This window comes from Prinia subflava, chromosome 2, assembly GCF_021018805.1.
Source record: "Prinia subflava isolate CZ2003 ecotype Zambia chromosome 2, Cam_Psub_1.2, whole genome shotgun sequence".
NCBI classification, from domain to species: domain Eukaryota; kingdom Metazoa; phylum Chordata; class Aves; order Passeriformes; family Cisticolidae; genus Prinia; species Prinia subflava.
This window is the reverse complement of record NC_086248.1, coordinates 17,837,929-17,863,104: the sequence shown is the minus strand read 5'-3', so window position 1 is coordinate 17,863,104 and position 25,176 is coordinate 17,837,929. Positions and strand designations below refer to the sequence as shown.

Sequence of the window (25,176 nt, the reverse complement as noted above, 5' to 3'; positions counted from 1 at the left end):
AAAATCTCCTGTGGTGGTGCTGATGATTTTAGCAGATATTGAAACTTGCTGACAGTAGGTATGCATTCATTCATCTTCAGTGGACTCTGTAGAAATTGTCTATGGGCCTCCAAGAGAACATGGATGAGATGTTGAGTGCCAGGATCAGTCTGCTTTTTGGAAGGACAAAAGTATATAAGCAATGGTATAGTTTTAATTCTACTTATATATATAATTTTTTATTACCATCAGAGAAAGTTTTGTAAGAGGTTTAATTTTTGAGAATTAAAACAAAGAGCTTTAAAAAAATTTATATGAAAGAACTGGCATTGTTAGATGACACAGTAATAATAGCCAATCAATTTAAAACACCAGACAAGAATCTAATGAAGGCCTAGCATAGCAAACAGAAAAAAAAGAAGAAAACTTTATTAAATAGGAAAAGAAAAATGTGTATCAATGAGCTTTCTTGTCAGAATGGTGTTAATAAGAAAACAGGTCTCTGATGCCTCACTGGAGTGGAGCTATGTTGAAGAAATGTTAAGGAAACAGATACTGAGAATATGTGGAAGAGCAAGAGAAGGACTGATGGTGCCTGCTGAGGAGGCTCCAGGGTGCTGGATCTGTCAGCACCACCTAGACATGCACTTGCAGTGTTTCTCTCTACCTGTGCAATGGACTTGCAGTTTAAAGCTAATGTAGAGATGAAGTGAGATGACGTAGTGAGATCCATGCTATGAGCTGCAGCTGAAAAAAGTCTTTATTGGAAGTTATTTTCCTTTGCTGTTTAATATCTTCATGAATTTGGTTTGTTCAGCCAGAAGAGAAGGCTTTGGGGTGACCTAATTGCAGCCTTCCAGTACCTGAAGGGAGCTTACAGGAAAGATGGAAAGGGATTTTTTTACAAAGGCCTGTAGTGACAGGACAGGAGGAAAGGGCTTCAAACTGAAAGAAGGCAGGTTTAAATTAGATAGTAGAAAAATATTCTTTATTGTGAGGCACTGGAACTGGATGCCCAGGGAAGTTGTGGATGCCCCATCCCTAGAAGTGTTCAAGGCCAGGTTGGAGCTCTGAGCAACCCAGTGTAGTGGAAGATCCCTGCCCATGGCAAAGAGTTTGCACCCAGGTGATCTTTAAGCTCCCTTCCAAACTAGGCCGTGATATAATATATATATATGGTATATGATATGATATGTTAGATTTGCCTTTTATGTTATTGTGGAGTGTCAAAAAGTCTCTATTGTTCTCTACTTTTATACAAAACCCATAGAGTGGCTTGGTGGGCAGCTGCCATCCAGCCAAGGCCAATCCACCACATCTGACAGACTGTCCCCTAAGCAACTCTGTATTTAAATGTGCATTTGCTTACCTACACTTAATGTACAAGTGATTACATTCTCTGTCTTCCTTGATTTTAGGGAAGATGGCATTAAAAATTGAAACTACAGTCTTGAGTACATGGACTTTCTGTTATGCATAGAACTGATGCCTCTGTATCTATTTGGCAGCACTGAGTAACTGCGGCAAGTCTTGGTTTTGTTTTCATTGTTCATTTTCTTAAGTCAGCCGGCAGATGTTGGGATTTCAGGTCAGTGTACTCTCTAACACCACTGAAGCCTTTTATTTTACTGGTAAGTGCACAATCAGAACAGTAGCACTCATTTTTGCTCCTGTACGTGCCCTATAAATTCTGAGCAGACAAACGTGGAGGCTCAAGTGATCACTGCTTAGCTGTTCTGCAGCTTCTTAATAGGTGCACAGCTGCCCTCTGGTCATGTTCTAGCTGTGTGAAAGGTACATCTGCTGCTATTGTTAGAAAATTTGCTGAGTACCAAAGCAGGTGGAAATGCCGGTAGCTATCACTTACTTAACACAGCTTGTTATATTATTCTCTAGAAATGTACATTATTAAAATACAGAAATCTCTTAGGGCAGTTGCTTAGATGGAAGGACTTTAATGAAAAAAATTCAAAGGGGATTGTCATCCTCAAGAAACTTTTGGTAGCACAAGCACCACGGTAGTTAAGGGAAATAACACCTTCAGTTTATAGGAATTCAGATAAACAACCTTGCTTGCAATTTGTGTTGTACACATTCTGTTTTCTTCTGAATTCATATTTCTTTTTCAAAATGAAATGAGATTGTCAAAAGCATCTCAAACTGCATGCAATCCCTTGTACTCCTTCTCAAATTAAAAAAAAAAAAAAAAATCAACCAGTGCATGTGTTGTGATATGTGTAAGAGCTGCTCTGGGAGGTTTTGCCACTGAAAGATGTTTCAGCTGAGTTCCTTTTGGCAATAGTTTTTACATTGAGTCATGACTATTGCCAATGATACAGACTGATTGGTGAAAGTCTGCTGTAGCAAACTAGTGTAAGAATACTTTGACTTCTTAGAATTTTGTCAAGTCTAGTTATGTGCAGGAATTGAGTGCCTTTGTGTGTGCTTCAACTAAGTCCCATCAGATGCATAGAAACCTGTTTATTTTCCCACTGCATTTTGCTTCTACAACCATTTCTATGTACCAACCATATATTTTCTATTAGCATGGGCAGCTGTTTTGATAAGTTCCCCTTTCTTTTGCTTTCTTTCCCTTATCTATATTTGGAATAGTGTGTCAGAGGTCTAAGCATAAAAGGACATTGTGTAGTACTGTTGCTATCAAGATCACCTGTCACTTGGCCAGTGCAGATATTATAGAATCATAAAATGGCCTGGATTGGAAGGGACCTTTACAATCATCCAGTTCCAACTGGATTGGATTCCCCTGCCGTAGACTGGGACATCGTCCACTAGAACAGGTCACTCAAAGCCTCATCCAATCTTGAACACTTTCAGGGATGGGGCATCCACAACTTCCCTGGGCAGCCTTGTTCCAGTGCCTCACCACTCTCACAGTAAAGAATATCTTCCCAGTATCTAATCTAAACCTACTTTCAGTTTGAACCCATTCACTATAGTCCCATCACTATATGCTCTTGTAAAAAGTATTTCCACATCCTTCTTTTAGACTTCCTATAGGTACTGGAAGGCTGCAATTAGGTGACTCTGAAACCTTCTCTTCTCTAGGAATCTCAAATATCTCAGCCTTTCCTCACAGCAGAGGTGCTCCCTCCCTCTGATCATCTTGGTGACCTCCTCTGGACTCACTCCACCAGGTCCCTGTCCTTCTTGTGCTGGGACCCCAGAGCTGATGCAGCCCTGCAGGTGGGGTCTCACCAGGGCAGAGCAGAGGGGCAGAATCCCCTCCCTCACCTCTGCCCACGCTGCCTTTGATGCAGCCCAGGACACTTTTGGCTCTCTGGGCTGTGAGGGCACAGGGCTGGATCATGTCCAGCCTCTCACCCCCCCTGCACCCCCAAATCCTTCTGAGCAGGGCTGCTCTGGATTTGTTCATCCCCAGCCTGTGTTGATACCGGGGGTTGCCCTGACCCAGGTGCAGCACCTTGCCCTTGGTCTTGTAAAACCTCATGAGATTCCCATGGGCCACTTCTCCAGCTTGTCCAGGTCCCTCTGGATGGCATCCTGTCCTTCAGGAGTGTCACTGCATCATTCAGTCCACCTGATCCCTTTGCCTCGATCCCTTTGTCCATGTTACTAATTATTATATTAATTACACTGGTTCCAACACAGACCCCCGAGGGACACCACTTAGCACTGATGTCCATCAGGACACTGAGCTGTTAACCACCACCCTCAAGATGTGATTGTCCAACCACTTTCTTGTCCATCTAACACTCTGCCCATCAAATCCACCTTTCTCCATTTTGGAGAGAAGATGTTGTGGGGCACCATGTCAAAGGCTTTGCAGAAGACCAGATAAATGACATCTGTAGCCCTTCCCTTGTCCACTGATGTAGTCACATCATGTAGAATCACATAGGATCACATGTGGAGGGTTGGTTGGTCTGTCAGCCTAAAAGTAATAAAAACTCTTTTGTTGAAATAGCATTGACACTACCCCAGTTCAAGTGTAAGATTTTGATCACATATGCTTACGTACCACAGTGTTTGGTTATATTGAGGATATCACTCCAAGAAATATGTCCTTGTCATTTGAGGATAACACTTTTGGATCCTTTCCATAACTCTTGCTGGCTTCCATGCTATTAAAAAATGCCTGGTGTTGTTGTATTTTCTATGTTCTGTATCTTTTGCTGATTATTATTATCCATTGCAGCCTGATGTTTTGCCATATATTTCCTTCTTTTAAAATGTTCCACTCTAATTATGTGCTGGTTTGTTTTTTCGTTTTTGTTGGGGGTTTTTTTGGTGGGATTTTTTTGTGTGTGTGTGGTTGTTTGTTTGTGGGTTTTTTTTTGTTTTGTTTTGGGGTTTCTGTTTGGCTTTTTGTTATTTGTTTATTTGGTTTTTTTGGGGGGGGCGGTTTGGGTAATTTAGTCCCTTGAATTGTTTCACTTATGCTTCTTCCTGTTTCCTGTATTCTGCTGGCATGCAATGGCACAGTTTTCTAACACAATGAAGACCATCTCAGCTGCTGCCGAGGGCATTCCTTTCCTTGGCTGGCATTATTTTTCACAGGAATTATGGCCTTTTTATCCCTACCAAGAATCAAGGAACTAAAACAACTCAAAAAAACCCATTTCAAGCAGAGGAGTATCTTACTGCTGGAATAGCAGCCTGTGCTGGCTGGGATCAGCTGGCCATTGGTGACAGTACAGAGAAGGGGAGGCTAATGTGTGACTGCAGCAGGAAGCCAGGCTGCTGTTAGCCCTCCTGTTGATTGACTTAGCTAATTAGCAATGATGGAACACCCCTCACCTAACTTTACATACCTGCAAGGCTGAACTAGTGATAGTAGGTAATGAATAGGTACCTCCAGAGTCAATTACCAGTTCTGTGTTGGGGTGAAATGAATCCCTGTGCCCAGGTGCCTTTCTCTGACTTGGTTACACAGAGTGCTCAGGATGACTTTCTCAGACTGACCACCTAAAAGCCAGAACAGTCAAATCCCCCCCAGGGGGAAAACTGTTTAAAACTAACCTCTGCTAGCTTGAGGTCTGGACCTAAGCAGAGTTGTCCTGATAAATGGGCATCTGCTAATGGCAGCTGTGCTCTGTCTCGTGGTTTGCTTTTTGAGGTGTCATACTTCCAGCATTGGAAGAACTGGGCAGCATAAGTGGCTTCCCTTTATTCTTAGAACCTCCTTTAAATGTAGCTGTCACTTACCTAATATGTGAGAAAAAGGGGTCAAAAGCTATTTCTGCTCTTTCTTGTGTTTTCTCCTCAGTGAGGAGTAGGACATTGTGACAACCAAAAGCAAACGTTTTTCCTGTCCCCTTGCCCTCTGGGATGGTGCTATTGCTCCTCTGTCCTTTCTCTGCTACTCTCCCCTGGTCAGACCTCTGATTTTTCACTTTAACTGTATGCCTGCTAGTAGTTTATATCCTGTATCTTGTCTCTTGTCTTTATACTTCCTCTAACCTCATAAACTGCTTTTCTTAGATTTTGTCTTCTGGATATTCCTGACCTGCCCCTGTGTTTATACATGACTCAGTTGTGGGACACAAGAACACAAATCAGAATACTCATTTTACCCAGTTTTAGTCTAGTGTCCTACCATTAGGCTTGAGCTGGCTTCATCAGCAGGCTTCTTCTCTGCTTCAATGTAGCATGCCTGAGTGTAGTCTAATTTCACCTGTTGTGTCCATCCAGTGTGAGGAATTACTCTCTTAGGGAACTGGAGCTGTGTGTCTGAATCCTTTTAAGTTAAGGATCTTCCATAGTTGTTACTTCACACCTCCTGGATCAATACTTGAGTAGCATTTCTGTTGTGCAAAAGGCAGTGCCCTCAAGAAGACAACTGTCAGGCTCACCTAGGAAAACTTCCAAACACCTCAAAAGTGAGAATGTGTTGCAATGTGTAAATTAGTTTAGTGGGCATAATATTGCACAGATATCCCAATTTCTGCAGCTAGTCCTAAGCCTCTGTGGATGGGATGGGCTTAAAAGCAATGCCTTAAACCTTCATAAATAAAATTACAAATTCATATGTTCATATTATGTATTTATTTATGTAAAGAAATGCTTCCTGAAGCTTTCTCCACATCATCCACTGATTCTTAGTGAATCCTTGGTTTTTCATTTCCTACAGATAGCTGTGTGGGGATAGTATGAGGTTCTCATGTAAATGCTTTATAGAAGTGGGAATGAACTGAGACATGTTAGACCCAGCTTTTAGAAGAACTGATACTTAAATTAGAACCCTGTATCTTTTTTTTAATCTTTTTTTTGGTGGTTAAGAATACCAAAACTTTCATCTGACATATAACAATGATGGCACCCAAAATCACAAACTGTTTTAGTAAAATATAGCTGGAGGCAGAAGAGACCTTGTAATCTAGTAGGGACTTTGAAACACTGCATGAGAAATTCTATTTAGTATTACTAGTTGTTTCTGACCACAATTTACATAAAGATAGAAGTGTACTTGAGTGTTATTTTCTACAAAAAACACCCATAGATTGTCTAAAAACCCATAGAGAGCTATTGTGAAAGATTTGACACTCAGGTCCCATCTCCCTCTAGTTAAAAGTTTTGAAAACTTGCTCCTTTCTGGCACTACTTCATCTCACTCTTGCTGAAGCCTTGATTTTATATTTTCAGTACAGATGGCAGTTAAGTTAATTCTAGCATGAACTCATTGACTTCAGCAGAACAACATCAGGAAGAAACTTGTCCCAATTTTTAAAAACATTCTTTTTGATGGAAAATGAGACTACTATACCATCATCTAATAAGGGCATCTATATTGACAAACTAATCGTACCTTACACCTCACAAACACTGTCTGAGGAAATGGCTCTATTGTGCCGGTATTAAATGTACTTTGGGGAGTAACCAAGGACTTCCTATCAGTTTGGTTTTTAGCTAATGCTAGCTTCCCATCAGCTTAGACTCACTCTTTTGTCCTCTACAGCAAGCCTCGCTGTTCTTCAGCATCATCAGGAGTTGAAATGTGTTATGTCTCTGCTTTATGCTACTCCATGCTCCATAGATCTCACAGAGACCTGGTAACCATGGCAGTTATGGTCCCCATTTTTGCAATTCTACAGTATTAATATTTAGGGATTTTTTTTTCAGTCTTTCAAGTCCATTGCTTTAACCTTTAAATCAACACGTAGGGTTTAACTTGAGTGCTTTGTAATTGATTTTGATTTTTATAGTCTAGCTCAATTGGAAACGTTTGATTACCCAAGGTAATGTGCAAGGGAACTGAGAGGACAAATGAGAAAATGCTTAGATAAAGTAAAAACATAGCTACACAAAACATCTGTAGGTTAGAAAGATTAACAAGACTGTAATGGAGAGAGATGAGGTCAGTGACACAGGTTTCATCTCCAGTGTGAAAGGTTTCTCCCCCAGGGAATGATCCACATCCCTTGGGCCAAGGGGTGAAATGCAGCTTGTGTCTGGAGGCTTGTCCCTTCTGCTTCTCCCTGCTTCCCCCAGAAACCCACCCCTGGTCTGCAGTGGGCACTGATGGTAGCCCTGGGGGATCATTTTGGGGGTCTTTTATCTGTTCAAAATGTTTGAAATAGCATGAGGACTGTGTCACATCCTGCTATTTTGTGGGCATGATTTTGTGAGCATGTGTTGCATCTCCTAGAATTCAGCTTAGGGCCTGCAGGTGCATGAGGATACTTGAGCTGCCAGAGAGTTCTGCTAGGGTGGTGTTGAGATGTGGATGATGACTTGAAAAGTCAGGGGAGTGAAAACAGTTGAAAGTTATTGCTGTGTCTGTAGTGCTGACTCAAACTGGCTTGGGAGTTACTCACCAACTGTGGCTGTGGCTCTGCAGATTTGTGTGTCTGTACTAGAAGCATACTCCATTCAGAATACAGATAATTCAGCTCAGATACCTGAGAATGAAGTATAGTTTAAAAAAAACAGAAAAAAGAATCATAGCATGAAAACTACTCAGTGAAATAAACCAGTCCAAAGATGAGTCCTGTGGGATTATACAGAGGATTACAGTTACTCTGTAGCTGTTGGCTGGCTGAGCATTACTGCCAGCGAGCATCATTTGTCTTCTGCATTTTTCCTCCATTTGGTTTCAGCTTGGCAGATCATCTGTGTTGTTTCTTCTAGGTCCAAAATAATGGTGTGGAATTAGCCACTGGCACTTTTGGAGCCCCTGGTAGATACAGTGACTTCAGGCATGAGGCATTAGCTGGCTCAACTGATCTCCAAGCTTTCCATCCAGAGTTGGGGGGAAGTGTGGGAACTCAGTGAGTGCCAGCTGGCCTGGCTGGTCCTGCAGCGGTTTTGAGCGAGCCTGTGGGGCCTTTGGGATTCTCCAGTGATCTCTCAAGGACTTGTCATTTGAAGCTTGGCTGAGAAACCTCTTCTCTCTTGGCAACCGAGGCAGATTTACTAAAGCTGAGAGGTCTCAAAAGTTGTTTTGAAATTATTGTGCTGGTTAGATTGATATGTTTTCATTTCTGATGGAAATAGAGGCACTTTATTAATTTTTATTTTTTAAGTAAATGCTGCCTTTTTCTTCTCCTAGATTTTTTCCAATACTTTCAGCTTTCACTGATTTAATGGCCACTGTTAATTTATGGCCATAAATTTGGCTTTTTAAATAGGCAGTAAGAAAATATTCATGCTTTTACAGGTGCTGAACACGTCTAGGTTTCGCTCTGGCATTGGTTGTACCAATGCTGAAGATACTTCAAATATCAGGACCAAAATAGTGTTTGAAAAAACAGGCTGGTCCTACTTTATGTGAGGACCAGTTTTAGTGGGATTTAGTTTTCTTAAATGACTTTATGCATCTAGGTCTGAAAGGGCTTGAAAGTAGGTCAGAAGGCAAGAAATTTTCTAGGATTTTAAAGTGAAAGCTACTGCTGTAGCACATGCCTGGCGATCAAACTTTGGTATTTCAATCACAGAAAGAAATTTTAGTTGCAGAAGTTTCTTTTGAAAGCAGGGAGAGATGCAGAAAGTGATATACAAAGTGTTTTTGGTTTGATTTCTACTATTAATGTGTCCCTTTACTGCAGCCACAGATTCTATAGAGTATTTAATATGCAACCTGTTCAGAGATTCCTTGTTAGTGGTTCTTCTCAGACCAAGGTAATTTTCCTGAGCATTCTTATGGGTCTGGGTATTGTTACCCGAATGACACTAAAGAAGCTCCTTTTTCTAGAACAAGTCCATTTCCTCTGCGAGTTGAGCTAATATGAGGTATCCCCTCTGTCTTTGAGACATGTAAGCCTGACAGCAGGGAATGTGCTGAAGCTTTGTTGGAGATTTTGTTTTCCCCAGAATATCCTTCATATGTTGCTGCTTAGCAGAGCCAAGAAGCAGCTTTGACAGTTCTCTGCTGCTCGATGTCTGTCTCATCTCTGAGCTGTGTAGGAGGTTGCAAAGGCAGATTAATATTTAACATACCTGGAGCCTTTGATCTTTCAGCTGGAGTCTGGATACATCTAAATCCTCATAAAATGCAGACAGAGGAGATGATGTTGCCTTTTACTCACTAATGCAGAGACTGGAGCACCATCCTAATTTCAATTTCTTCTTCCATCTCAGGCCATTTCATTGCACTCTCCAATCTGTCCATCAAGAATCCTTATCACCAGTCTGTCAGGTGCTCATGCTGAAACTGCCTATTTTCCAGGCTTTCAGATGGGTGTCTGAACCATTTGGCTTGAAAGCCTCTGTCTGATCTTCTGAATCCTGAAGTGCTCCCAGTACATATATAAAAAAGTGGGGTACCCTTCCTAGGATATCCTGCAGGCTTGGTGACCAGGTGTTCTCGTGGGCTATAGGGTGGGTCTTGCAGGCTAAGGCAGGTAGGACTGACATTCTCCCTTGTCTCTCAAGGGTGGCTGCTGCTGAAGATGTCTGAAAGAGACTTCCAGGCACATCCTCCTGGCTGGCTGAGGCAACCACAACTCACTGCTTTCCTCCATAAGGGAATGCTGGTCCCTCATTTGGCATTGCAAATCATGTTCCTGCCAGGGACCCCTTCATTTTGTCGTCAACCAACACTGACTATTGAAATGCCGAGAATGGCGTTAGAAACCTTTGAAGATCTGGAAAAACACCCTTTTCCTCAACCCTTCGTATTGACTAGTTTTTGTTGCTTCCTCTTGCTTGCTGACTGTTGTGAATCAGAGACAGAAAAAAGAGGCAGGACTGTCCACTGTGGACAGATTGCTTCTACCCTGGGGTTAGGAATCTCCTTCTGGGGAGATGTAGGCAGATTCAAGCTTAATGTTTCTGAAATAATTTTAATATGCACGTGAGGATATTTTGGAGAAACGTGCTCTCACAGAGATTGATACTTCAAAACTATCTCAAGACTGTGTTCAAATAGTTTGCATAACCTTAGAAAATAGCTGTAAAGTAGCTGGTGATTTGACCTGGTTTCTAGTACTTGTGGCTGGCCCTGTGCGTAGGCAAGAGAGGCTGTAGCCCAGAAAAGCAGAGTTCAGCAACATGGCAAATGTTTTCCTGCTGGTTTTATCTGTCAGAGCCCTGGGGAGCTGGCCTCGTTGCTCCAGGCAACCAGGATTCCAAGGCATCCCAATTTCCATTACTTTTCCTCCCTGACTATTGCAGTTCTTTATGTCCATCTTTGTCACAGAACCACAGAAAGGCTTGAGTTGGAAGGGACCTTAAAGATCTTGTAATTCCAACCCCCCTTCCATGGGCAGGGCATCTTCTACGAGACCAGATTGCCCAGGGTCCTGTGCAATCTGGCCTTGAACACTTGTGGGGATGGGCATCCATAACTTCTCTGGGCAACCTGTTCAATCTAATCTAATCTAATCTAATCTAATCTAATCTAATCTAATCTAATCTAATCTAATCTAATCTAATCTAATCTAATCTAATCTAATCCAATCCAATGCAATCCAATCCAATCCAATCCAATCCAATCCAATCCAATCCAATCCAATCCAATCTAATCTAATCTAATCTAATCTAATCTAATCTAATCTAATCTAATCTAATCTAATCTAATCTAATCTAATCTAATCTAATCTAATCTAATCCAATCCAATCCAATCCAATCTCCTCTTTCAATTTAAAGCCATTCTTCCTTATCCTATCACTGTCTGTCTGTTAAAAAGTCAGTCTCTCTTTTTCTCTAAACCCACTTTAAGTACTGAAAGGCCCCAGTGATGTTTCCCCTGAGGTTTTTTTTCTCCAGTCTGAACAGCTGCAACTCTCTCAGCCTGTTTTTGTAGGAGAGGTGTTCCAGCCCTCTGATCATCTTTGTGACCCTCCTCTGGACACAATCTAACAAATCCATGCATGGCTTTGTGATGTAACTTCTCCTCCAGCTCTTGTTCCTCATCTACGTGTGACAAAAGTCTATTTTGCTGTGTACTCTTGAGAAGCCTCAAGTGATAATTGCTGCAATTGTGACAAAAGTTATCATGGCCTAAACATCTGAGTTCCACACTCTCCTAGGTATTCTTTCTGGCTGGCAAAGCTTGTTTATGAAGTATCTTATGCCTGACCCATAATAGGACTGCATGGCAGGTTGTGGAAATCCTCAGATAGTCCCTGTTCCTCCCTTGACCCATGGGAAAATTACCTACCATTACCTTAGATTACCTTTTCCCTAGGGCTTTCTGCCTGACTGTAGCCCATTATATTATGACTGTATTGAGATCTCTTGACCCAAGAGCTCTTCCCAGCTCTAAGCATAGATACCAACTTTTAAGGTGTGGTCCTCCAGCTGCAGGTCTCTCTCCTTTGTAAAGAAACCTGGGGAAAAGATTTGGGTCAAAAAGGACTCACAGCATACACAAGTCTTTGCAGCAGATCTGGATGATCAGTGAGGCCTTAGGGCTGTATTGTGGCATTCCCCTGTCCCTCAGTGTGGATGTAGCAACAGATGGGGTAACAAGGGGCTTGTGAGGCAGAGAAGCCTGGCCTGTAGCTCACGCAATGCCCTCCACACATGGGGAAGGAGACAAGGTCTGCTCCCATCAGATTCCCACTCTGGTCTCCTTAGGGTAGATATCCATTATCCATTAGGGGATAATGGAAGCACAAAGTGGACAGTAATTCAGAGGGACAATTTATTCCCCCAACTCCAAAATCATCTACTTGGCCTTGCTGCTAAGACATCTGTTATGCCAGTTAATACCTTCTGGCCATCCCAAAAATAACAGTTTCACTCTCCTAGATCCCCAATATTTTGAGGCATACAGACCCACATACTGGTCCCACACCTGTGCCTAATACTACCCGACTTATTTTTGAAAGGATTCAGGGAGTGGAAATTAAATATAGCCCAATCTTCTTGCTCTAGATGTAAAATGCTCATGTCCTTATGGTGGCTATAAAAGATGATAAAAAACCTGTTATGACTTGCAGCTTATTTGTGTAGTACAGAGCTCTGGTTAAGGACGGACTAGGAAAACATATCAGAAATACATAAATAACACTTTTGTCAAAGTATTTTTACAGGCCCCCGAAATACTGTCTTTTGACAGTCCTTTCACACAAACTCCATTTCTGTTTGGTTGTTTCCTGAGACATCTCTTCACAGCCTAATTTCGGGCAAGCCATTTCACTTGTCAGTTTAGACTAGAATATGTTTCCAAGGTGATTCTCTTCAGGAGTTATTGAAGACTCTGATTCAACTTTATTGAATGATACAGTGAAATATTACCTGCCTTCCACCCTCAATGACTTATATGAGGGCTATTGTATCAGACAATTTGCCTGGGCACAATCCCAGTGCTCAGGTAGATGGGAAGTGAAGTTTCAGGCCTTTGAGTTGGTCTCATCTGTTACTGCATTGCCTCCTTAGAGCAGTATCCACCCTAAGTGGGAATTTCGTACTGACAATGTTCAGAGCAAGGCCAGGTGGCCAAGAAGGCCAGTGACATCCTGCCCTTTATCAGCAATGGTGTGGTCAGCAGGGCCAAGGCAGTGATTTCCCCTCTGATCTTGGCACTGGTGAGTTTACACCTCAGATCCTGTGTTCAGTTCTGGGCCCCTCAGTGCAAGAAGGACATGGAGATGCTGGTGTAAGTCCAGAGGTGGAAAACAGAGCTGGTGAAGGCTCTGAAGTGCCAGTCCTGTCAGGAGTGGGGTTTAGCCTGGAGAAAAGCGGGCACAGGGGTGACCTTATTGCTCTTTACAATTTCATGAAAGGAGGTTGTAGCCAGAGTGGAGATGGTCTTTTTTCCCAGGTTACAAGAAATAGGACAAGAGGAAATGGCCTCAAGTTGTGCCAGAAGCAGTTTAGATCGTATATTAGGAAAAAATAACTTCATGGAAAGGGTTGTCAAGTACTGGAACAGGCTGCCCAGGGAAATGGTTGAGTCACCATCCCTGGACATATTTCAAAGCTATGTAGATGTGGTGCTTGGGGACATGGCTTAGTGGTGGACTTGGCAGTCCTGGGTTAATGGTTGGCTGATGACCCTAGAGGTCTTTCCCAGCCTAAGGAATTCTGTGATTCTAAGCCCGCATGCTGTATTATCTCCTTTCACCTTTCCAGACTGCTGCCTCCAATGAGAAATCATGAACACAGAATTGCCTATTATTAGCATTATTTAATCTCCTTCTTGTTTAATTAAATTTCTCCTGAGCTTTATCCTTTCCATTCTAACAGTAAAAAAACCTGCTAAATGTCTTGCTGCCTGTTTCATGTGTGTCTGAGGAACACATAACCTGCTTGGAGGAGCTGCACATGTGCTTCTCATGCTGTGTGGGTTATGGCACACAAATATGTATTGTGTTTGTAGTGGGATGCTGCCTGTGTTCAGAAACTGTTGAAAGCCTTTGGAATTCTTATAACTGTTTATTCATTCTTTTGTTTAGGAGTCAGTGACCTGTAAGTGCTCATTATGAAGAGAGATCTGGTTTTCTTGGTGACTCTAATTAGCCTTGCCTTCCTGTCACTGCTAAGATCTGGATATCCTCAACACATTGCAGAGGAGTCCTGCTCTGTTCAGATTCTGGTTCCAGGCCTCAAAGGTAATGTGAAAGCCTCCTCCATTATTCAAAAATTAATCTTTTTTTCTAACAGGCTTATTTGCATAACTGATACAGACAAAGAAGGTGCCTCTCAGATGTCCTCTTATGTGCCCCTGTTTGTAGCCTCCTTAAAAATGGAGTTTTAAGGTCCATAAGGTGAAATTAAATGGTTCAGAGAATGCAAGTCAGTTTCCCAGCTTTGCTGGTCATCACTAGTGCTTGTTACTCTTATACATTGCCTGGTTGCTCTCTCTGTTTGTACTGAGCAGCGGTACACGTACCCAAAAACTGTAAAATCAGGCCCTACTTTGTATCTGGACAGGTTTTCATTTCCATTTTGCAATGCAATAGGAATTATTTTGTGTTTTCTTGCCTTTGTTTGTCTTTTGATTTGTTAAAAGCTCAAATACCTCTTAGAAGAAAGCAAACATTAGTTTTTTTGGTATTTCCATAGTTTTTGTGGAAAAGGGAACATTTTTACAAAATATGCCCCCAAACTTTTACCCAAAAAATGTGGTGTAATAAATTATTTATCTTTTCATAGGAAAAAATATATCTTGCATAAGAAATCAACCACTGGGAAGAATTAGCATTTTAAAGCAACAGCATCCATTATGGTTGTTGAAATCCCAGCCCTGTTTAGTCAGTAACAATAATTCCCCTTGTGAGGCTATGACATCTCTGTTGAAATATAACACTTTTGAACATGGGGAAATACTTTTTTAACTAAGGACAAAAAAAAAAAAAATCCATGAAAACCACCAATTTATCATCAACAAAAAAACCCCAAACCAACAAAACATTGTGTAAGAACCACCCAACAAACCTTTCCGTTTTTCTTGCAATTATGCCTTGTAGTGTCACAAAACCCACCTAACCAGAATTGGTGCTGTTAATCTTATCTGTACAGATCTGGGCTTTGCCTGAGGGCCACAGTGGACTGCAGGCATTGTCTGTTCTGGTTAACTGATTGGGAAGGGTGAGGCTCAGTTCTGTTCTGCAGTTGTTCACACAGCTAAATTGTGAGCCCAGCTTGGCCACGGGTTTGGCTGGGGTGGAAACTGCCGTCCCCAGACATTGCCCAATTTGTGTGTGGCTGCCCTGGCCTTGAGGCAAGAAAACTGGGCTACAGGGATGCGGGCTGGCTTGGCCAATTGGCTTTAAGAATATGTTTATTTTTTAATATTTGTTATTGTCTACTATTATTATTATTAGAAATGCAATTTTGGATGCCTGAATACAAGCAAAAGCTATTTTTACTGTTCACTTCAATAAGTGACTTTTGATCTTAATAATATGTAGACCTTCTGCAGATGTTCTAGTTAGAAAGAACAACACTTTATCCATGCCTTCGGAGGTTTGACTAAGGCTTGAGTAAAGTTGTTTGATATACTTACTGTGTAAAAGGCATAAGATAGTGCTATTAATGTGACTTACAGAGGAGAACACAACCAAGTTAAATGTATGTTGTCTGAATTTGCATGAAAGGTCAGACAAAGGGTCAGACTCTATAGCCCTAAGCTTTGAAAATATTTTTCATATCAAAAAACTTGACAAGATGAGTTTTGTGACTTCTTTGCATTGATTTCCTTATTTTTGTGATCAGTCAAAATTAACATCTACGATTACCATTGTAATGCAAGGATTATTATTATTATTATTATTATTATTATTATTATTATTATTATTATTATTATATGCATCAGAGGTTTTTAAAGTGTGTAAACTGTACAGGACCCTTTGGCAGAAGACAATTCTGAGCCTGGAAACCAGAGGCTTGATAACGATTGTGTGATAATTATTTCACTCAGTTTCATAAGATATAAGCTTTGGAAAATTAAGAGAGATTGATGTACAGATTCAGTGAAGCACAAAATGGCCTGATACAGACTAGTTAATATGAAATCCCTAAAAAGCTTTCAGTGCTCCAACTATGCTGTCAGGGGGCCTGGCTCAGAGAGGTGGTGATGAGATACTGCTGTCCCCCACTGGCACAACTCCAACCCATTTCACTGGCCAAGGCTCCCTTTAAACGGAGCACACATGTGGCCATGTGCCCAAATTTCAGCTCCTGTGCAGCAGGATTTGCTCACTGCAGCTTTTAGATCGGCACCATCTCCTCCTCTGTGCTGCTAGCAACTTCTCCAGTGGTGGAGAAATAGAGTGACACAATGCTGCTGGGCATGGCTCTACCAGATTTGGAAAAACGGAGAAAAAATGCAAGAAATTAGAGAGATTATGGGATATGTGAATGGCAGAGGATAGACACTTAAGAGGTGGTGCAAAAAGTGGAGCCCAAATGGTGTGATGAAGGAGAAAGTCATCAGGGAAAAGTATACAAAAGCAGGGGAGCGTATAGGAGGAATTTTATAATAACAGAAAGAGATAATAGGGGAAAAAACCCCCCAAAACCCAAAAAAAGAACAGCTCAAGAATGAGACTGAGTGGAGAGACTGGATATTAAATAAATGTAAAATAACACAAAATCAATTAAGGTCTCACAGAGTAAAAGAGAAAATCAGAAGGGGCGTGAGATGAGAATGGAGGTTGAAAGGGATGAGGAGGAAAGCCTGTAAAGACACCAAGAACAGAAAAAGCAGAAATGAAATTAAGGTCGACAGTTTAGGTCGTAGGAACTGGTTTTGGTGGTTCGTGGTGTTCGTTTGTTTATATGTTTGTTTTGGTATTTTTGTTTTGGTTTGATTTTCTGTGGATTTTGCTTGTTTGCTTGTTTGCTTGTTTGCTTGTTTGTTTGTTTTTGTAATTATTTTGGTGGTTTTTTTTAGGGAGGCAGGTTTTGGTAGGTTGATTATTTTTTTAACTCAAGAGTATAAAGGAGTAAGATGAAAAGTGTAAGGGAAAACCGTGGCTCTGAGAATGCAGACAGCAGACTGAACCATGTTTTAGAAAGCCAGAAATATTAATAATAAGAAAAGTGTGCTGTGTGTAAAAAAGCAATGGACGATGAAGCAATGGACTTACTACACATCCCACACATCATCTTCCTAAAGTCCCGTTTCTTTTGATAGGCACATGAAATTGAAGTTACTACTATTGAGGAGAAAAAAATAACATAGAACAATCCTTCAAAGATTAAATTCTCAGTTTGTCGTGTTGTTCTGTCTCCCTTCTAGAGTCCAAAGCAGGAATTGTCTTGATAGCCTCAGACGTTCAATACATAAAAAATTTGATGCTACATTAAAAAACCCAATTCTTTTACACCCACACTTGATGCATCTACTCACACAGGGAATATGAGTAATGGAAAGAAGTTATAACCAGCCAGGAATGCTTACTAGCTCACATAGCTAATATTTGGTGTACTATTTTCATTGCACATTGTAGATGGTACAGCTTATGGTAGGAAGTTGCAAATATAAGCATACACAAGTCCTGTCCCAAAGAATTCACCAGAAGAGGCAAATCAACAGCAGTTGTAAGATGTATTGCCTGAATTTGAAGAGGTCTCTCCCAGAGATGATGTAGGAAGGACTTGTAGTAGTGTTGGGGCCTGATACCCATGATCCTACCACAGCTCATGTTGGTGGCAGGGCCAAATTTCTTTTAGGGCATGGGGCACCTCAATTCTGTGGAGCACTGCTAACTACCTCCTGGCCTGTAGATGCAGGGCTCAGCTGCAAAGACAATGCTGCACTGTGCCAATAAAGAAAGTCACATTTCCAGGAAGGACTGAGCAGGAGGTGCAAGTGCTAAGGGACTGTGGCTGGTGGAAGAGGCCACAACAGATCAGTCGGGTAGGGACCATAATGCCTAATAACAGATCCCAACCTCCTGTTCTGAAGGGACTTGGCTGTAGATTGAGGGACTGGAGACCAGAACGGAGGCACGGGGGTGTCTTCCTTTATTTCATGAATCAAGAAGTTAAACATTATTGTTCATTGGTGAAAAATTAAATTGATTGAAATTTCTTGACAGAAAACTGGTTTGTTGCCCATGACACCTGCACAGGCTTTACTTGCTCAATTTGCACAATGCTCAGGGTACAAACAGCAAGAATAGGGACTTACACAAGGCAAAGCTGGGCTGTAGCACTGACCAGCCCCTCTTGGCCAAGGTCCTGCTCCTTAAAACAGCTGATAAGAAAAAAATGTCGACTGCTCTCTAGCTGGGGCTGTAATGGAGTAATCTCCTCCTGGAGAAAGTTTTTAAAACACCCACACTAAGGAATGTGGTGTCATCGTATTATAAGAATAAATGCAGGTAAGTGTAATGGCCTGGAGCAAGAGTGATCTATTTTATTGATCCCTAATGCACAGCTTTCACTCTGAGGAACATGTAAAGCAATAGGCTGTAATAGCCTGCTCTCAGCCTCCAGGGAGCAAGGAAAAGACATTGTCAGGATTTATCTTTGGGAAGCAAAGAACTCATAATCATCACTGAGGGGTGAAAGGCAATCATACAAAGCCTATTGGTTACTTGATAATAAAAATCTGATGTTCCCAAATGTGCCAAATTATGGCCTGTTTCATACTAACAATATTATTCACTGGGGATTATGTGAAGTTTGTCCTCATTAAGGTCAGAGAATGGCCTATTTTTGCATGTCTGAAGACAGGGAAGATGGTTTGGGGCAGCCTGAAGAATGAAAATATAACAGATGGAGGGCTGAGTTCAGCTCACAGCCACCTAGGCCTACAACAGAGAGATAGAAAAAGGGCTGGAGGCTGCATATTTGAGATGTGCCATGGTGTGACATGTTTTCACATGTCATCTCTGTGACTCCTCTCTGAACCACCACAGCTATGCCAGAAAGCTGGGCTTTTGTGGTGCATGATAACCATTGACTTTCCTGCTATGGTGCTCCAATCAGCTTACAGGAAGAGCAGCTAATGCTCACTCTCCTCCTTAAAAATACAGTGTTGGGACAGCATATGTGCTGTGCTAACTCTGGATTTTACATACCAGCACTTTCATTTCTGTGGAAGCCATATAACTTTCTTCTCCTTCCTCATATAAATCTTGTTTTGTTAAGGTGGCTGTATATAAATCATTCTTTAACCTTCTGTTTGTCAGAGATTTTAATTCTATGTCAATGGCAGACTGCAGTAGTAGTACAGTTGTAGGGGGCAAAACAAGCTAACCATCCCTAAATTTTTAATGAAAGGCACCAGGGAGGCAAACAGAAAATTTTACAGAAAGTGCCTTTTAAATATGCTGAATATAATGACGCACCATGAGATATGTGCATGTGAATACACTACATAGTAGTTCATACCTCAGAGATTAAAAGGCACATTATATAACTGAGGATATGGAGTAGGGAGTTAATGTTTTCATGTTTAAAAATTGTTCTCTCATGATGGATGTAGCAGTGCCTTCTTATAGGTCTCAAAAATGGCATTTTTTTCTTTTAATTTGAGGTCATAGTTAAGCCATTTTCACTTGAGACTTAAGCATGTCCTTAGCAGAGGCTCAGAAAGAGTTGGGTGAACACAGAAGTTTATGTGCTCAGCTGGAGTCTGATTCTGAAGCTTCTGCTTAAGTGATTTATGTGGTTGGTTTTTTGGAGGTCAGTGATATGAGTAACATCCACAAAACTAGACCTGCTGTAGAAGACTTCAGTAATGTATTGTCAGGGTTTGCCAGTGTCTACATCAACTGAAGAAAAGTCTGTTTTCTGTCCACCAGGTAAAGCTGCTAAATCAGATCACATCCGCTTCTGTTTTTTTCACTGCAGAGAATGGCATTCTTGTCACTGCTGCTAACATAAAATAGTCCTGGTTTAATGTGATCTTTCCTTTTGTTTACTTTTGTATCTACAGGGGAGGCTGGAGAAAAGGGGGAGAAAGGTGCTCCAGGTCGTCCAGGCAGAGTTGGACCTCCAGGAGAAAAAGGTATCTTTGATAAAGGAGAAGTTTTGAAAGTCGTTCCTGAGAAAATGCTGCTTTTCTTGTGACATGATGATGATGATGAGGGTCCTTGCTCCCTCAACTGGGTGACTTGGCCTTTTCTTTGACTACTGCTGTGCTTTAACCCCAGCCAGCAGCTCAGCCCCACACGGTCACTCACTCACATCCCCTGCTTTGGATGGGGGAGAGAATCAGAAGGGTAAAAGTGAGAAAACCCATGGGTTGAGATAAAGACATTTTAATAGGGAAAGCAAAGGCACAATAGTACACAAGCAAAGCATAACAAGGAATTATTTCAGTGCTTCCCAAGGGCAGGCAGGTGCTCAGCCATCCCCAGGAGAGCAGGGGCCCATGACATGCAACAGTGACTTGGGAAGACAAACACCATCACTCCAGATGTCCCTCCATTCCTTCTTCTTCCCCCTGCTGTACATACTGAGCACAATCCCATACCTTAGGGAATTTCCCTTGGGTCAGCTGGGGTCAGTGGCTCTGTCCCCTCCCAGCTTCTTGTGCACTCCCAGCCTCCTTGCTGGTGTGGTGGGACGAGCAGAAAATGCCTTAATCCTGTGCTAGCACTGTTCAGCAATAATGAATACATTTCTGTATTGTTACCAACACTGCTTTGGCCACAAATCACAAATATAGCACCCTCCCAGCTAAAATGATAAAAATTAACTTAATTTAATTTAGCCAAAACCAGTCATTTGTAGACTAAGTATTACCTTGTGTTTAAAAAAATATATTTTGGAAATTAAAAAAAAAAACAAACTTGATTTTTTTAAAAAGGTCTCTGTGAAGAAAAGCATCATAAATGCCTCCTTCAGAATTTGCCTTCTGCAAATGAAAACATCACATTAGATCAGAGGGAAAAAATTCACAAGGCTTGGTTTTTTGTTTTTGTGTTTTTTTTTTTTTGTGAATTTGAACACTCACAACATCTTAATTAAAACCATGGGGGAACATGGTAAGCCATAATAGGCAGAGATGAACATGAGTGTTCCCACATTTTTTTGGATATGGGAAAACGATGATAAATTTGTTTGCCTTGCAGTTGAAAAATATTTTGAGCTCTTGAGAGGAATGGTGCTCAACAGTATTCAGTTATACAGCTGAGAGAAATGCAGCCTTTCTGTCTCACAGAAAATTCTGTCTTTCCACATTTGTTTTCCTCCTGAAGCAAGGAGGAAACTTGACCATCATAAGATTTTCAGGAGGTGTGTGTTCTAAAAGGTTCAAATTAGGAGAAGTCTAACTCTTTTATTTCAATATTGAAATTAAAGATTGACATTCCTGTCATCAAAACGTTGGGAGTATTTACAGAACTGAGTTTACAATCTTTCTTTCAAAGCAGTTGTAGAGATAATTTATACTTCCTTATGATGATGCACGATCCATCATGTTGTTCTTTTAGGCAGTTATGGAAGTCTGATCCTTATTGCCCTGGGACTAAAATCCATAGCTAGAGTTCCTCCTCCTACTATGCACTGAAAAATTCATAACTTCCATGAGGTGTGTGTGTTCAGTCAGTGTATTTCCTTTATGTAGATGTACTATCAAGGGTGACTCTTAGATAAAAAGTATTGGAAACTAAAATTTTGGCTCTTGCAAGGCAACGCATCCTGAAGTGTAGCATGACAGATTAATTTAGGTTAAAAGGTCGTAAAAAGCTCATCTAGTCTGATCTCCTGCTTTAAGCAGGGTTGATTTCAATATCACAGTAGGTTTCTCAGGGACTTGTCCAGTAGACTTTTGAAATACCCCAAGGATGGAGATTTCACATATATTTTAATCAGTCTGTTTCACTGGTGTCATCGTGAAAGACCTGTTGTAGTTTGTAATCATTGCATCTTGCCCTTTCTCTGTGTGTCTCTGAGAAAAAAAGGCTGCATCTTCTCTAGAAACTGCTTGTAAGTAGTGGAAGACTGCAATTAATTCCCCTCTTACCTTTCTGTATTCTAAGCTAAGTAAAACTATCTTCCTCAGCTGGACTTTGGTTTGCTTCTCATGTATGAGACCCCAAAAATCTCTGGGTCCTCTTATGCAAAGGAGTTTTTTACCCAGCCATTGGCCAGACTTCATCAAAGCATCACAGGAGAGGAACTTAGGATCTGGCTGATCCCATGATATTCCTGTCAACACATTTCTGCAGCCTGTCGAGCTGCTCCTGACTGTCAGGGCCATCTTCCAATGAACCAACCATTCCTGCCAGCATGGAGCATCTTTTACTTCTTCCTCCCTTTCAGCAGTGAAGGACTCACTAGCCTTGCAGCAGCAGCTAGCCCCCTCAGCACCCCTGAGTGCCTTGTGGGCAGGGCCATGGGCTCATGTACATCCAGGTGAAGTAGCCCCTCACTCAATTGTCAGCTGCCATGAGGGGCTTGTCCTCCCCAGATCTTTGCTGCCAGACTTGCAGAACTGGGAGGCCACAGAGCAGACCTTGCCAGCAGAGACAAAGGCAAAGAAAGCACTAAGTGCCTCAGCCTTCTCTGTGTCCTTTAGTATGAGGTTGTCTTGACAGCTTCTTGAGAACCCCTCTCATCATGCTGTCCTGCATGTTTCTCTATCTTGGCATTTTGTCATGTCACTTCAAAACGCTTTGGACCATCTGAGAAGTGGAAGTACTCTTTTGCAGTCAGGCCAGTCCATGATGTAGCATTTCATTTGTTTATTTTATACTGTAAAATTGCATTTGTTTAAAAAAAATAGTTCTCATAAGGCATGCTTGATTAATGCTAGTAACAGTGGTAATTTTCCAGTTTTTCATACCTCTAAAAGTCCAGAATTCTCATGAGACTGAAAGAAGAAACACCGAAGTGGAAACAAACTGCAAGAAAACATAGATGAAACAGAAAAGATATTAAAGAAAATTGAATATTAATGCATACTATTCCAGGTAATACCTTCAATTAAACACAGGAAAAATTTGTTACTGTTTCTGTTGCAACATATTTTTCTGCTTTCCTTTTTGCATCCAGAAATTTCTACAAAAAAGCTCTTGTTTAAAATAATTTCTAATTAACTAGACTTTTCATTAATCCTGTACATTCTGTAGGTATGTTTTCATCAACTCCATAAATGCTTTATCAGAGAAAAAACCCATAGACATCTGAAAACCAATTTTGATCATATGGTACCACTTTTCATCATGGTAAATATCCAGTACACTTGGAATTGTCACAGTGTGGCCTGGATAAACAAACAGACTTCACAGATGTAATTTCTAGTCTATGGAAAGGACACATAAGAATATCCAACTCTGACCTGGAAAAACCTTTCAGTCTCCTGACCTTCCAGTCTCTGGTTAACCTCCACACTGTGTGTAGTGTGCAGACCTGTAGCTAAATTCTTGCATAAATACTTTTCTAGACTCTCAAGCTGCTTGAGATTGAGTATATTCTCTTCCAGAAGACCAAGGATTTTCCCATTTCTTATCCAGAAGATGGAACTTGGAGACAAAAATAAAAAATAATAATATGCTTTGTAAAAATCATTGTTCCTTCACTTTGCATTTGCCCCTAAGAACACCCATGGACAGCAGCTCTGCTTCTATGCAGCAGTCTCTTGAATTTCAGTCAGTGTGTTCAGCTCCTTGTGTAACTCTTGAAGCCTGATTATTTTTGTCTTGGTCTAATATTTGGCTCCTTCTGTTGATGCAAACTGCTAAATTTCATTTTATTTTTCTCCTCTTTGAGTAAGTGATGGTTGGCATGAGGGACAAACTGTAATCCTTCTGCCACATTTCTAGAGTTTTTTTCTTTTGATCTTAATTTACATTATCAAAATCACACTAATCTTTTTTCTTTTTTTCTTTTCCCCTTTCTTTGTTTCATTTTTCTAACAATTTCATCTAAGGAAATGTGTTTCGTTTCTTTGAACTCCATAGGTATATAATAACCATAAAATAATTTGCAAAAGAAAGTATCTTCTTTGGCATATTTGACCTGAAATGAACAGCCCAAGATCAGAAAGTGCTGCAAATCTTATTATCATAGCGTTTCTTCATGATATTTTCAGATTTTGGTGACTCAGAAAGTGATAGAAATTAAAACTTCTTTGTGCTTACCTGAAATAAGTCTTGTTCTGGCTGTTCTGATGCTTCAGGGTGACTGTATCAGAGATACTGATGTCTTTGGGTGCTGATTAAGGTTAAATTCCACTTACTTTCCTCATTGCTTTTAATTAATTGTATAGGTCAATTATGATGCATAGCATGTCAGCAGAATATTAAAACTGTGCTGGCCTTATGTAAAGCACGGAGTTCTGGGTCAAGTACAATGGCTGTTTCAGATGAAAGCAGTGTGTACTGCAGTGCAAGTTTTGGACTGTGAAGTTCACAGAATTGACTTTCCCCACTTGCACTGATGGCTGGCTGTACTGTGCTGTCCTACACTGGGAGTGAACTCAGTTATTTAACTGAGTCCTGGTGCAGTCTGTGAGGCCGTAACTTCCATGTGTTCAAATTCCACACAGATAGTTCAGTAACAGTACTGTCCTGTGAATATTCCCAGAGTGCCTTACAGCAATTAAAACAAGGGGGTGAAGGTCGATTTACACTTGCAATGTAACATCAAAGGAGCAGAACATTAATAATATGTTCTTGAAAATATTTCAATTTTCTTAAAGCCATAACCATTTAACATGTACATTATTTTAGCTTTTTAATTTCAGCCTTTGTACATTGTACTTAATTTATGTACATCTATAACGGTATGTGATATAGAGTCATACTGTTCTTGGGCTTGGAGCTCAACTTTGCAGTGTTAGTGATTTTGGCTTTTGCCAGCTAACACTTACCCAGTTCTTGGGCATTTTTTGGGAGCTAACACAACGAGCATCTTGCAAGATTATGCTGGCCTGACGAGTAAGACAATTTAGTATCCTAGAGTGACCCATTCTTGACCACCTGGCTCCCAGTGCAGGGGAACAGTCCCAGGCATTTAGTTTACTAATACAAGCACAGCCTCTTGAGTAGAAGAGAAGACTCATTAATTTAACTGGATTGGAGCCAGAGTGCTCAGTCATTTGTATAATCAAATTCTAAAAAGAGGTAATAATATCTTAATTTATATTTTATTATTAGTGATTGCTCATTAATATGTAATCAATCATTCCTTTGCATTTCTGAGTCAATTTCTACCTGACTTTATTGCTCGCTAAGGAGTGCTGCAGGCAGTATTCCATATAAAGGTCCTGACATTGACAGTTGTGAATTCACAGAGTGAATATCTGGTTCAAAACTGTCTTTTAGTTCCACCTGAACTCGATAGGATTTTGAGAAAATCCTGCTAAACTGAGTGGGCAAAAAGGAGGCAGATGGGCTGCAATGTAAATAAATGTATTG

General features: G+C 40.9%; 2 protein-coding genes across 3 annotated transcripts in view; one reads left to right on the top strand and one right to left on the bottom strand.

Annotated features, from left to right (window-relative positions):
• The window catches only part of ADI1 (acireductone dioxygenase 1), a 132,577-nt gene that overhangs the window by 40,030 nt on the left and 67,371 nt on the right, over nucleotides 1-25,176 (bottom strand). The gene's annotated exons all lie outside the window — the stretch shown is intronic.
• Nucleotides 1-25,176, top strand: part of COLEC11 (collectin subfamily member 11) — a 39,484-nt gene that overhangs the window by 3,991 nt on the left and 10,317 nt on the right. For both annotated transcript variants that reach the window (XM_063391834.1, XM_063391835.1), the window contains exons 2-3: nucleotides 13,807-13,962; nucleotides 19,746-19,817. In XM_063391834.1, coding sequence (XP_063247904.1) covers nucleotides 13,833-13,962; nucleotides 19,746-19,817 — 202 coding nt within the window. In that variant the 5' untranslated portion in view covers nucleotides 13,807-13,832. The remainder of the gene's footprint in view (nucleotides 1-13,806; nucleotides 13,963-19,745; nucleotides 19,818-25,176) is intronic.